This window comes from Opisthocomus hoazin, chromosome 5 (assembly GCF_030867145.1).
Source record: "Opisthocomus hoazin isolate bOpiHoa1 chromosome 5, bOpiHoa1.hap1, whole genome shotgun sequence".
NCBI lineage: Eukaryota > Metazoa > Chordata > Aves > Opisthocomiformes > Opisthocomidae > Opisthocomus > Opisthocomus hoazin.
The window spans coordinates 83,261,951-83,275,910 of record NC_134418.1 but is presented as its reverse complement, the minus strand read 5'-3'; the positions used below and the strand labels follow the sequence as shown (position 1 = coordinate 83,275,910).

General features: G+C 42.9%; 1 protein-coding gene across 2 annotated transcripts in view; it reads right to left on the bottom strand.

The window, feature by feature from the left end:
• The window catches only part of DLC1 (DLC1 Rho GTPase activating protein), a 235,745-nt gene that overhangs the window by 97,614 nt on the left and 124,171 nt on the right, over positions 1-13,960 (bottom strand). Inside the window, exon 1 of one of the 2 annotated variants that reach the window (XM_075421924.1) lies at positions 7,454-7,737. The exons of the other annotated variant lie outside the window; for it this stretch is intronic. Coding sequence (XP_075278039.1) covers positions 7,454-7,568 — 115 coding nt within the window. The 5' untranslated portion in view covers positions 7,569-7,737. Of the gene's footprint in view, positions 1-7,453; positions 7,738-13,960 lie in introns of those variants that run through there. 2 annotated transcript variants of the gene reach the window in all.

Below are 13,960 nucleotides of genomic sequence, written 5' to 3'. Positions count from 1 at the left end.
AAGAGCAATCAGTTATCCTGGATCTAGGCCAAACACTAATTTCATTTCTCTGGCTGCCCCCCTCCTTTCCAGCTCTTCTCCTCGCTCTCCCCAGTAACGCTTGCATACGCGAGCTGGAGTTAAGAAGTTGCAGTTGGTAAACAAAACAAAGAGAAAACTGCTAAGAAGTTAATGAAAACATCAGTAAGTCCGAGCATCTGGATCTCATCATCCACCTCTGACGTAAGGAAGATGTCCAGATGTTCGCAGAACTGCAGCAGTTGAAATATTTTGTGAGCAAGGCTCCTTCCAAACAATCAGACGCGGAGCAGCACTTTCAGCAGTTTTTAGAGGAACGTTTCGAATACGTGATGGTCTTTCAGATGCCCGAAATGTCTGCTCAGTGCTGAAAGAATATCCAGTCTGGGGAGCTGGCTCTGGGAATCGGGAGCCCCCGCTTTTGGGAAGTGAATGTTCAACGAGCAGGAGGAGGTGAGGCCTCCTGGTTCTCTGCCATCGGGATGGGCTTCTAGCAGGGGGACAGTGCTGCTCGTCTTGTGGTATCCAGCGTTTGGGACTAGAGTTTAATGATCTCCACAATGATGAATTATGAAACAGGGCCCGGAGAGAGCAGACTGTAATTTTCGTCTTTCTCACTCATTTTTAATCCCCACCTGACAACGTGTACCACACACAAGCCTTGCACACTGAGAAGAACAAGTGAGGAGGCTGGTTTCCTAGCAGGTGGTTGCCAGGTGCATCGTCCTTTTCCTTCCCCTCGTGTCCAAGCTGCCTGAAGTCACGGTGATGTTTTTCCTGTCTGGGCGCCTGTTCTCCATTTGTGGAGCAACACAACCACTCCTTTCCTCTCAGACACATTTTGCGGGCTGCTCTGGGTGCCCTCCCTCCTTGGCCCCTGCTTATAAAGCATCAGTTTGAAGTCCCCAAGAAAGCAGCAAAGTTATTTCCGAAAATTCCTATTTGCTGAAGCATCCTGGGACTGATTCCCTCTTACTATGCACGCTCCTAAAACCCCAGGCACGGGTTGGGACGTGGGGTCACCGGCTGTTTGCTGCAGTCCTAGAGTGGCTACAATGGCTGTGGAGGACCAGACCGCTGGAAAAAGGGTGAATTTCCGTAATCCCCTCCAGCTGTTGGAACTCGAACTCCTGGGGATTTTGTAGCAACCACTTTTATATTACGCTGAGCATACTGTGGACTTCTTACTGTAAACTTGGACAAAACAGTGCCATTGTTGTAGCCTGGTTACATAAATGACAGTGGAGCTCCATGAAATAAATGTTTTAAATGTCACTAATGGAGGAAAATGCGAAAGTGGTAAATAAAACTTCCTGACAGTCCAGTCCACCAAAATTGTAATTTAGTTCTGCTATATGAATATGTCCATTACAAATACTCAAGGTGACAGACTACGTGCATTTTCTTTTCCCTGTGAGTGCTCCAACCTCTATTGGTACCAAACTTCAAATTAGAAGCACGAGGGTGTTGGAAACAAGACATTCCAGCAGCTGAAAATAAACAACACCAGCATCGTTCTACAAGCAGCTATGATCTTCCTGGCACTTCTCTTTATTTTCATATGGATAGAGAGAAATTAAAAAACAGAACGTGGAATAAGAACCTAATGATGCATTTAATTCCAAATGCCATTTTGAATGACGATTTAGACTGCAGGACTTGGGCTTAAATGAATTCCAGTCATTCTGTGATAAAAACAACAGTGCTAAAAAAGGCATATATTACTTTATATATCTTATTGGAAATTTGAGGTGGCAACCTTTTCAAAAAATAGACAAACACATGTTGTGTATGAAATGTATTATTTCTGATTATATTTGATGTCTGAATTTGAAAGATGTGAAGAATTATAAACCACATCAGTGAAACTGATATTTTCTCAAAAAATCAGTTTTACTACAAGTTTGTTTAGCAATTCCATGGATACCAACAAAGCTCTTGAGCACTCTCAAAGGGAAGAAACTTTAAGATGACAAAACTATTTAACCATTCAACCAAAATGAATTATTTTTATGTTTTGCACTGGATATGCTGTACCTGCTTTGTTATACAAATAGCTTCTTTTGTTATGAGACAACTGTTGTTTACTGTTTTCCTGTTTCGTTTCTGTAAATTACAGTCCATTTACAAGCACATATCAAGTCAATACCTGATCATTCTCTATCTCATGGCAAGTGGCTAGTTTTAATATTTATGACAGCCTAAATAAAGCATCAAACCTGCAGGAGGTGGTCTCTAGGTCAGGGTTCAGTCATTTCCTAAAAATGCCTTTCTAGCCAAAGGTGATGTATCTGATGCTACATATCAAGTGGTCTCAGGTTTTCCAACATATCAGTTTTCCAAAACCTTATTTCACCTATACACACTGTAAATCTATTTCTCCAATCTCAGAAGAAAACAAAGTCTTAAAGAAGCAATTTGTCTTCTGCATAATTATAAATTTTAGGGATAGGTAAAATGTGTTGCAAAACACTTCACCCTAACCTGGGGCTTCAAAAGTTTCCTAAGGATGAAAGTTTATCTCTTTACTTCCTTTCCTTCCTCTATGTCTGTATATGCATATATATTCCTGGAAGCATAAGCTGGAAATTGTTAAAAAATGAGTAAGTCCTATGCTCACAGATTTTGCAAACCATAAAAAGGCACGCTTTAAGGCATCATGGTTAAGGGGAAAGTACAAGAGAAAACAGCAATTATAAACCCAATGGAAATATAGGGATGCTGATCGAGAAGAATGAGTTTGCCATCAGCAAAGCAGAAAGTGCATCTCAGATGCTCCCAGTGATCCTAAACAAGTCACACAAAGATTGATATGTCCAGTAGTGAGAAAAATTTAAAAATGCGATATAATTCTAACTATTATAAATAAGAAAATAAAAGGTCTACCCAAAGGACCCTGCAAAGAAAGTCTTCATAAGTAGATTCATAATTAACCTAATCTTTATTAAACACATGAAAACTAGATAAAAGCTGACTGATAGTCTCTGAAAGGAATCTAAATGGAAAGTAACTGTTTGATGGAATTACTTTCTCTGCAGTCCCAGAATTCTCTCTACAGCTACATCTTTAGGCATAACTTAGAAGGACACACAGAATCTTTCTGGATGCTTCAAACACTAGCAAAGTAGGCATAATGAGAAGTGGTCTGTAACAGATGTTTGCAAATGAGTAATTTTTCATTTCTTTGGCAATTAACAGAAAATGAAATGAAGAAAAACAAAAATGGCAAAAGCCCACTTTATTTTTAGTTGGCCAAAAGGTACAAAATGAATGTAATTCCGGAGTGAATGAAGTTTTAGTGAACTCTAATTAAGAAAAAACTGACATAACTGAAAATTATATAGGGTAAGCATTCAAAGAAATGATAATATAATTTCAAATAGAAAAGCTGAAATTTTATTTTTAAAACACCAAATATGCAATGTTTTTCCCCGGACTTGCACTGACTAAGCTGCTGCAGCAAAACTGGCAATAATTCACCAAATCCAGACTACCTACACATTCTTTTTTTTGGTCTATAATACAAGATATTTCAGAGACGGTTTAGCTTTTTCATAATAAAATCACATGAATTTAAAAAAGACGTCTATGAGTAGTCTGCTGTACTCGGAGTCTGAATGTCTTTTCAGAAAAATGCTGGTGAAAATGAAAAGGCCATTAGTGAAAAGGGATCTTTTACTCATGTCGTATGGTGGACGTAACGGGTCTGAGAACAATGCAGAAGAATGCTACCCTGGGTCATCTACAGTTGATCATGCAGATAATTCAGCCAACAGTGGAGGCACTAGGAGAAATCTGTCTGCCCTGGTTGGAGGAAATGCGTGTTTCAGAGCTGGGAACGGTGCTTGCCAGCTCTGGGGAAGCTCACCCTGCGCTGCTGCCACCGGTCTTGTGCGTAAAATCTTGGTTGCTGTTGGGAGGTCTGTCCCAGAAGCCAGAACGTGCTTCCCTTCCCAGCTGAAGACGTGGCCTTACATCAGTCAGGGGAATAAACTGGGAATTCCCAAGGAAATGTTTCTATTTCTCTTGAATGTAGTAACAGGAAAAGTTTCAATTTTTATATCGCCCATGTAGGGAATCTGGCAACTTGAGTCTCATTGTGTCCTCTTACTGCTCTTCGTTCCTTTGCCCCAAATTGTATCCCATGTCTACTGGGCATTTTTGATGTCTTAGCTATTGAAAATGCTTCCATTGTGTTTACTGACTTATTTAGTCATTCATTTTCCACATTTTAAAATCACCAGCCATGACTATAAACATGCATCTAGATTTTCTTTGCTTGCGTCAACTAAGCAAGGGGAGAAAAGACACTGAGGGGAAAGCAGGAGCCGTGCTGCCGTCAGGAGTAGTTTGACCGTGATGTGACTACATCAAGCTGCAAATCACTGCTCCTCTGGACAGGTACTGTATAAATATATACCATATTTATGCAATATACCATGTGCATACAATAATAATAATTTACCATAATATGGTGTAATAACATACCATATTTATACAAGCGTGCTTGGCCCCAGCTGGCTGAACCTCGGGCCATTCTGCCGCGTGAGGAGACGGCCCCTGGAGTAACTCCACCCTGGTGTGTTTGGGGTTCAGAAGCAATGTGAGGGTGTCGCTCTGCGGTCCTCTGTCGTGGCCGGGGTGGGATGGCATGCAGAGGTGATCTGAGAGGACACTCCGTATTCATTTGCATCCCTCTACTGCACCCACTCAAAATCAAAGCCTCTTCAGCACAGTCTTTCTGTTCCATGCAATTTTAATAGCGTTTTAAATACCATTGATACTTTTTGCCCAAGACTAATGCTACTTTTCTTTTGTGTCATTAAGACTACATGATCTTATGGACATTTTCCACAATATTTTGCCAGGATAAGGGATACATAGTACTGTCTGTTCAATGATTATATCAGATTACATTACATGTCTTTTTTTATTTCTCTGTACCGGCTAGCCATTTTTTTTAAAGGCATAACATTTTTTGGCTTACTTTTTCTTGAGTATGCCAGGAAGAATACATATTTCACATTTTCTTCTTTCTTTTGGAAATATCATGTGCTTTTTTAAAGGTGTGTCCTGATAACAGAAATTGCTGATCTAGGTGGATTTCTTATTCCAGTGTCATGACCCTTCTTTACCATTTTTAGATAGTCAGCAGTTTAAACTGCTGATATTCCAGAGACCAAACAGAACAGCAACACAGCTTGTTGCTGTTTTGTTTCGCTTCCTGAATCTCTGTTATTCATGAAGCCTTTTCAGGAATACGGACCCATATTTACTCCAACTATATACTGCACTTCTTATTGGGGGTTTAGCCTGATTTTCTGACTTTCTGACTGACAGCAGCCCAAATGTACGAGAGGAATGACAAGCCTACATCACCAGCACAGCCTGGAAAATGGAACTGTCACTGCTGTTAAGGGTCCTCTAACATCTAAGCCTTGCATTGATAAAAACTGTGATGGCTCATAACGATCTGCCAAGTAGAATAAAAACATGCCGACCCTTATCAGCACAGCGAAAGAGGCTAAAGGGTTCATGTTCACTCCTCGTTTCTAGGAATGTGACAGAGTCTCAAGAAATATAATTAGCAGTTGTCTATGCCCCAAATACTTGACAATCATATGCGAGGTTAAATATATACGTTTATCAAGGCCTTTTCGTACCCTGATAAAACCTGCATATTTTGATATGTAGGTCACATCCATAAGGTATAAATTATGTGTCATTATACACTTTCCTATGTGAACAGATGAAAGGAAAACAATTTTATGGAAGACAGTTGGTAGTTGTTGTCTTACGTGGACACGGGCCAGAGGTGCTTGGTGCCTGTCGATGCAAATGCTGTTCTGAACTTCACTATAAATTAAAAAGCTTGCTTCAAAGCGTTCTCATAAACATCTCTAGCAGGTGGAATGGAAACAAATGCCAGGGTAAACAAGCATCCAACTGACCAGGCAACACGTGGATTAAACAGAAGCTGACTTGGCCCCACCAGCTTCCCTTTTATAGATCTGTGTAATGCCCTTGCCTTTTCGCTCAGACTTTCTTTCCTCTCGGTGCTCCTTCCAGGGCAGTTCCAGCTATGTCCCTGTTTTCCAACACACCTCGGAGAGATGAAACGGACTATCTGCCTAGTTTGGTTTGCCATGGAAGAGGGGTCAATGTCCGGCGCTTTCACAACGTTGCCATGTTTGTGACTAACGGCTCCGCACTCGAGTAAATGTGATGTCCTCATCTCCTGTGACCCTGGGGCTTTGCTGAAAAACAGTGGTAACCCCGAGGTCCCCTGCCCGGGAAACTCACCCTCCTTTGCCACCTATGGGAACAGGCATGGAATTTATCCAGCCACTAGCACGGTGGGCAGAGCAAGGTTTTCATGAGTTGCTCTAATTTAAAGCAGGTTTCTGCCCCTGTGTTTTCTTGATAGGCCATGGTCCGCTCACTGCCTGATTACCTGATGTAATCAATTTTGGAACGGGCACGCCTCCGCAAACGTTTGTCATGCACTTCGCTGCTCTTATTTCCCCAAAACATATGTGCAGGAGAATGATGCAAGAGTTCAGTTTACGTTAACGAGCCATACGGTCTGCCTCTTGGTCATCTCATCCTTGATCTTCTCATAATTCACATTTCTCCTCCCTCCTCCCCCAAATAATCTGCCCCCACTGTAAGTATACAAACAAAACCAAAGTGATCCCTCCAGCACGTCACACCCATTGCGCCTTTCTGCTGCCTTGTCTCTAAATGCCACAATAAGAAAAGTAACAGCCCCAGCAGGGTGAACGAGAAACAGTCAGTCTAACAGACAAGACAGTAACACAAGAGGAAAATAAAGTGAGCTAAATGATCTCCTCCTCCAGCCCTCTATTATGGTTTGCCTCGGGTTTTTGAGTCTTTGCAAGTCAAGATAAAAATGTGAACTGTAGCCATAGAGTTGGCTGGTAATTTATATCTCAGAAGCCTGGCTCTGGCATACCTGACACTCACTTGGAGCTCACAGCACTGAAATCCGTGCCAGAGGAAATACCAGTAATCGCTCGGTGCACAGCCCAGATATTCCAACTGACACGCTCCTTGGCTGCAAAACACCCCGTAACGCAACTCGCTGAAGCGCATCCCAGCAGTAAAGCACAGGGTCTGACCTAGCAGCAAAATAAAACGCTCCAGCACGCTTCAGCCTGAGGAGCCTGCACCATAATATCGGAGAAAAATTCACTGCTCCTTTGCTCTTATGTGGTGTTTATCTCATCTAGTTAGAGGAGGGCATACAGTCCCACCGTAGGCACAGCACCGGAGCAACATGACACAGAAACAAAAAGCTGGAGAAATACTTAGAGGCGACATCAGTACATTATGCAAATGACACCACTAATTACCATTATTGATTAAGGTCCCTTATGAATGTTAAAATATGACCATGCAATGTCCTTCTCACCTGCCAGCCGTCTGTCTCTCGTGTTTTTCCAGATAACATCCAAGGCTCTAGCCGTGGAGTCCCTGATGTGATCACTAAATGATCTTCTCAGAGGGGCTTTCACCGGGTGATGCATCGTGCAGATCGATCACACATCCAGAGTCAAACGGCTGCAGCCCGGCCCCAGAAAAGAGGGCATTCTCTGCCGGGGGATCTGTCTGAATTTCTCGTCTCCAGGCAGGCAGGTTGTTACTTTATATAATTTGTCGTCAGCCTTGTGGAGCTTTTCCTTGAAGAGTCAGGCATTGCAGTTCTCACTGCGGATGCAGGAAAGCTCAGACTGCAGCCAGCCTACTGGAAAGCTGCCAGAATCTTACATCTGGAACAGTTTACAAATGAGCTAACGATACAGTCATTTAGATTTGGGGCTTTATTTGTGGATATCTATAGGATTCTAGCTTCCTGTTTAATCAAATAACTTACCGGGCACATACTTCCATGCTCATTTATTAGGATAATATTTCCCTGCTTAACTGATATTTCAGGTAATCTTTCATGTTTTGACAGGGAAAAGGTAAGAAATAGAAAAAAGATAAAGTAATTTTATGTATCTGCAGTTCAGGTATTACATTTTGTTACCATATTTTTCTTGCATATCACCCTATATGTGGCACTGAATAGGGCCTGATTCTGAGTTCCCTGTATATAGTACTTTGTGCCATTGCAGTAATGAAGGGATGGAAACATAAAAATTACAGAAAAAGGGGAGAGGAGAAAAAAGGAAAGGAAATTAGGCCTCCACTGCTTTGCTGAATGGAAAGATAGAGGTCCCATATGTAAAAAGTTTATGCATGTGACTGAGATTAATAGTCGCAGTAAACAAAGCCATTCGACCTTGCTTATTTTGACCTTTTTAATTGATTACTGCATCCTGTGGTTTCTCTGGGGGAGGGAGGAAGGAATAAAGGGGTAACTGAGACTCCCTTTCCCTTCCTAATATTATGTATGATGATGTGTGAAGAGGCGATAGATCCCAGCCCAAAAACCTAATCCCCTCTGTTATCAGGAAAAGCAAGAACTGCTGGATAAAGTTGTCTTTGTGTTAATTTAAGGCGAGTCCTTCATTTTTACAGCAATTACAGCCTTTAAAGTCAGATACCATTATTTTCTTGAGAAGTATTGTGTTATCATTAAAACTGACTGACTGACCTCTCACAAGGCTGGCACACACAGATCAAGTTACAGAATCGCAAGTATCAGCCTGTGGATTTCCACTCCCTTTGAATTCCTTCCTGAGAACAAAACAGATTTTCTTTTCAATCTATACTAGCTAATTTATTTCACACTTTCTTATTTGTTGTAGTGTTTTTCCAGTGCCTGCTCAGTTTCCTTCATTTTCATTAGTCCTCCTGTCCTCTAAGACAAATCATGATCTCACTCCAAAAATGAAAAAGAATTTACAGGATTTGCAATAATGTAACTGAGAGAAGAACTGGCTCACTGTCTATTCAATACAGATCATCATTTCTTCCCATCCAGGCCTTTGTCTTTTATCTTTATAGAGCATCTGCAAACACTGATGTCCTGTGTACATCTTTGAACAAAATCAACAGCAGCAAGGGATCTCTAGAGTTTGCAATTGCATTCCTCATTACATCCCTCCTACTCTTTGAGGCCGGATCCAGGCTAAAATGTCAATAAAAAACCACCCACCGTTGACTGTTTTAGCCACAAAGACAGCTTTTTAAAATTTAAAATTAAAACCAGCAACATATAAATGGCTGATCAGGGTTTAATTCTTGGGGTGCTATTGTGGGTTCTGTTACTTATGTAGACGTGTCACAGCTCAAAATATTTAAAACAATCGATGCAATTTCTTCAACGAAACGGGCTGGAAAATGTCAGAATAACCCAACAAAGGGCAAATGAGAGGTAAAGATAAACTGTAACAAATCAGAGGAAGATGGCTAGGGGAGTCTGCTTGTCTGATGTTACTTCATATAGAAATGGATAATCTAAGCAAGATAGTGAAAATAATTTAATTGTCAGAAAATTCTTAAGGGACCGGGCCGTGGTCAGAATAATAATTAGGTATAGATAGGCTAGAAATACGGATAGGAAATAAAAGGACATTAATTTTAGAAAAGTGTAGACTGAGAGATCTATCAAGGAAGACAGTTAAAAGCAAAAGTATACAACCAAAGAAATTTGAGATACATGACATTCACTATGGCCGTAAAATGAGCTAAGAGTTTGCCATTAGGAATTAGCAAAATATAAAATGATCTTTAAATTGTGTTAAAAGGAGACATCAGAGGAGAGCTATGTTTCTGTCTCTATTTTTGAATCATTTAATCGACACCCCTTGTGAAACAATGCACACAGTTTTGGTCTGGGGCTCACAATACCCAAAAGACACTGAAAAGTCATGACAAAAGCCACAGAATCACAGACTGGTCGGGGTTGGAAGTGACCTCTGTGGGTCACCCAGTCCAACCCCCTGCCGAAGCAGGGTCACCTACAGCAGGCTGCACAGGACCTTGTCCAGGCGGGGCTGGAATATCTCCAGAGAAGAGACTCCACAGCCTCTCTGGGCAGCCTGTTCCAGGGCTCCGTCACCCTCAGAGGGAAGAAGTTCTTCCTCATGTTCAGACGGAACTTTCTCTGCTTCAGTTTGTGCCCGTTGCCCCTTGTCCTGTCGCTGGGCACCACTGAATCCCAGCTTACTGAGATACCAGCAGCAGCTCTTAGTTCTTCACTGGGAAACACCCGTGGGCTCAGGGGAAAGCTGCCACGCTGCTGTGGCCGCTGCGCCCTTGTCCGATGCTCCTGTTGAGAGCCGTACACAGCATCGCACGCGAACCCTCCCTGCGTTCCCGGGCGCGGCTCTGTGTTTGGAGAAATGTCACTGCCCAAGCGATACCTGCCTGCGTAGAGATATTTGCCCTTTCAGCTCAGACATATTCCCGCTCCTCTTGCAGGTGTAGCTGTTTGCGGGGAGACATCTGCCTGCAGTTACCTCCAGATGGTTTGTATGGAAAAGCTCTCCCCATTACTCTGGTAAACTCATGTTCACAGTCTGAACTGGGAGAGGATGCCACCGGTGCCAAGTGCGCACGTACGGACCTCACTCAGGCTATGAATCTCTGATGACGGTCAACATGAAAGTATTAGGTTAATTTATGGGGAAAGGTGTTAAAGAAAATGGTTAAACTGGAGCACTGGGAATGACATTAAAAGAAAAAGGTGATACTGATGAACTGGCAAAGAAAATGTTTTCAAAGAAAATGGCAAAACATTTTGCTGCTCTACTCGAAAATGTACTGGAAAATCTCCTGAAAACAAATACCTTCCTTTAGCTGTGAAATGGCTTATGCACCCTCCTGTATGTTAACATCTACAATTCAGTTAGCTGTATACAGGTACTACAGCAAAATGCATGCAAAAATAAGCAAAGCCCTAACCTCCCAACCAGCATCTAGGTAAACTTTATGGTGCAGCGCTATCACTTGGCTTTACTTTGTCTGGAAACCTAAGGAGGACCATCAGCAGGCAGAGAGTTTTGTATTTGAGTAGTACTAATGGAGATCACAGTCACAGTACAATCAGTACTCCAGCTACCTTCCAGAAATATTTTGTTTTACTCAGTATTTTCTGTTCAATGGCTGAGACGAAAAAATAAATCAAAAAAGTAGCTATGGTCAAAAAGTAAACTGGATGGGTCAACAAAGATGTATGCTGGACTAAAAATAATATGACGGGAATCTGAAGGAGGGGGGTCTGTTGCTGACAAGAGAGGCACGCAGCAGCCAGTGTCTGGGGAGAGAGGTGACAGCACACCCTCAGCAAAGAGCCTGCCACGCACACGTGCGCAGCAGCGTGGATGCCCAGGGAGAGTCCTGGTGGAATTCCAGCAGTAAATATCTACAGATAATTATCTACAGGGGCCAGATCCCTACCTGCCCTTCCATCTGGTGCAGAGACTCGTTGCTCTTAAACCAGCCGAGGGCAGAAGACTGCGGATAATTCCTTACAACCTTGCCGCTCCTCAGCAGTTCAAGCTTGCCAAACTTTTCTGTTTTCTGTGCTTTGGTGGCTCTGCCCACCCTTCGGTCTGCAAAGATAACATTAAAGATCCATTTTCCTCTTGAAGGCAAAGAGCAGACAGAACGCGTCAGGTACCAGGACGGATGGGAATGGTGATCTCATTTTCAATTCTGGCAACATCCAGCTCCAAGGAAGTAAACAGTTATGCAAGCCTCACTCTCTTCAGGCTTGCTCAAAGTGCATCAACTTCCCTTCTGAGTGTTTACGAATGTGCAGATTCTTGTGTTTATCTCTGGTTCATCTGTGTGATTCTGGCCCCCTGAGTCTGGAAGGATGTACGCATCCCAGATACGCAGAGCCAGGCAGAGACACATCATTTTTTAAAACGTGCTGCCAGTTTGAGCTTTGCTGCGACATCCGTACGGGCTGTGACAAACAGTACAGCAAATTCCGACCATCTTCTCTGGGTGGTCTGTGCAGCTTGCCTGATCTGATGCACGCAGCCATCTTTCCTCTCGTTACAGAAAGGTAACTGGTAATTCGGGAGTCAAAATTTTAGGTCTCATAAAAAATGCCTGCTGGGCACATAGCATGTATCATTGTTTCACGTCTTCAGCAGATGTCTCCAAATGCCATCTGGGAGACCAGACTGGGAAAGGAGCCCTTTGAATTTTGACTTTGACATGTGTTGCTTTCCAAAAGAAAATCTGGTACTGCAACATCTGCAGCATCAGAGAGATCTGATACATATTAGATCTTTGGACAACAAGCAGCCACCTATCAGATCAGACTGTAAGGTCTTAGAGAAATTCCTACAGAAAGACAGGCAAATAAAAGTTTGATGAAAGAAGTTGCAATAGAAGCTTCACAAATTTCAATAAAATGCTTGATGTGACAAAGCCACCTCTTTATTCAATTTGATTTGGTTTGAAAAAGCAAATCTCTGTTCTTCAATCAAATGAGGTAAAAATATTCAAAAGTTTCCTTTAGGACATAGCTGTCCTTTCGTAAGGGTGCAAACAGCAGGGCAATTTTTCTGTCTCACGGACTACTTCCCAGTGCTCAGCTTTCCCGATGCCTCTTTAGGGAGCAGCCCTGGGAGTGGGCTGCAGGTGGAAGGACTTGACCTTACAGTGGCAGCCACACTCTGTCATCACCGTTTCGCCCCTCCCATCGCGGGAGGAAGGGAGATGGGTATGTAACACTGTGGTATATCCAAAGAGAATCTTTAATGAAAAAAATCCTTCCGTGACAAACTTTGCTTTTTTATTCTAAACTGAGAATAGAAATTTCAGGAGAAAGTTATTTTTCTCATGTCTTGCGCTAGGCGTGAAAATCAGCACGTTATGGAAGCCCAGACCTCCAGACTGGGAAGGCAGACAGGGCAGGGGTTATAGTGAGGAAGACTATTCTCTCTTTCCGTGTTTTAGCCTCCTACTTACATGGTACCGAGGGAGAACATTAGGATTCTTTCTCATGTCACTGCATGATAAAGATAAAAGGAAGTGAAAATGAAGATTAGCCATTGAAGGAAGAAAGTGGGCAAGGGGCTGGGAACCTTCGCAGCCCATAGACTGGATTTGTCTGCTGATTTGTGCATGATGCTCTCTCCTCTTCAGCCTCTCCATTCCTTTTAGTGCTTTCCAAACTCCCTTACAAGTTATTCCTTGCTTCTGGTTTTCTCTTCTGCCTTCTAAATCCTGCTCCATTGTGCTTTGTACAGTACTGTCCCCACCCTGTCCCAGCTGTGTCCTCCTCCATCACCCAACCTCTGGTTCCTATGGCCAGCTGCTCTCCTCTGTGTTGCTCCCTTCACTCCTCCCTGCTAGGGTGGGCAAGGGCTTATGAGTGTTTTGTGCCAGTGGGAGCATGACTGCTCTGGACAAAACAGACTGGAGTTGATCTGGTTCCCGAGCTCAGTGGGAGCTGCATGTAAGAAAGCAAAAGTTTGGGTGTTTGTTGCTGCGAAGGCACTGGCAACGGGAGTGCACAATTCAACCCTACGTTGTTGTGTGTCCCACCGTGTTTTGGTCTTAAAAAGTGCTCTGTGCCACATGTCAACACCCTGTAGTTAACTTTGAACAACCGAGGAGCTAAACAGATGCAAGATGGAGAACAGATAGTTAACTGTGTACCAGATAGAGAAGGTTTCCTGACCTTCCTCCATGGATGGGAAGAGCGCACTGCCCGCTGTCCCTACGTGCTCTGCTTCCCCGTGGTAAGGAGGCATGGGGAAGCCTCAGGGACTATTCTTTCTTCTCCAGGTTATAGACATTGCCTCTCTGCACACTGCTTTTGAAAGCTGTGCAGGCTTTGTACCCTCATGCTGTGGCCCAGACCTGTATTTTTAAACAACAAGCGTGTTTAAGTAGCTGGGAAGAAAATGGACAAAATCCACCTTCCCTAGCAGCTGTCCGTGATGCAGACCATAACAACTGTTGCTGCTTTCATGGACTTCTCAATACCTAAACACTGAAGACT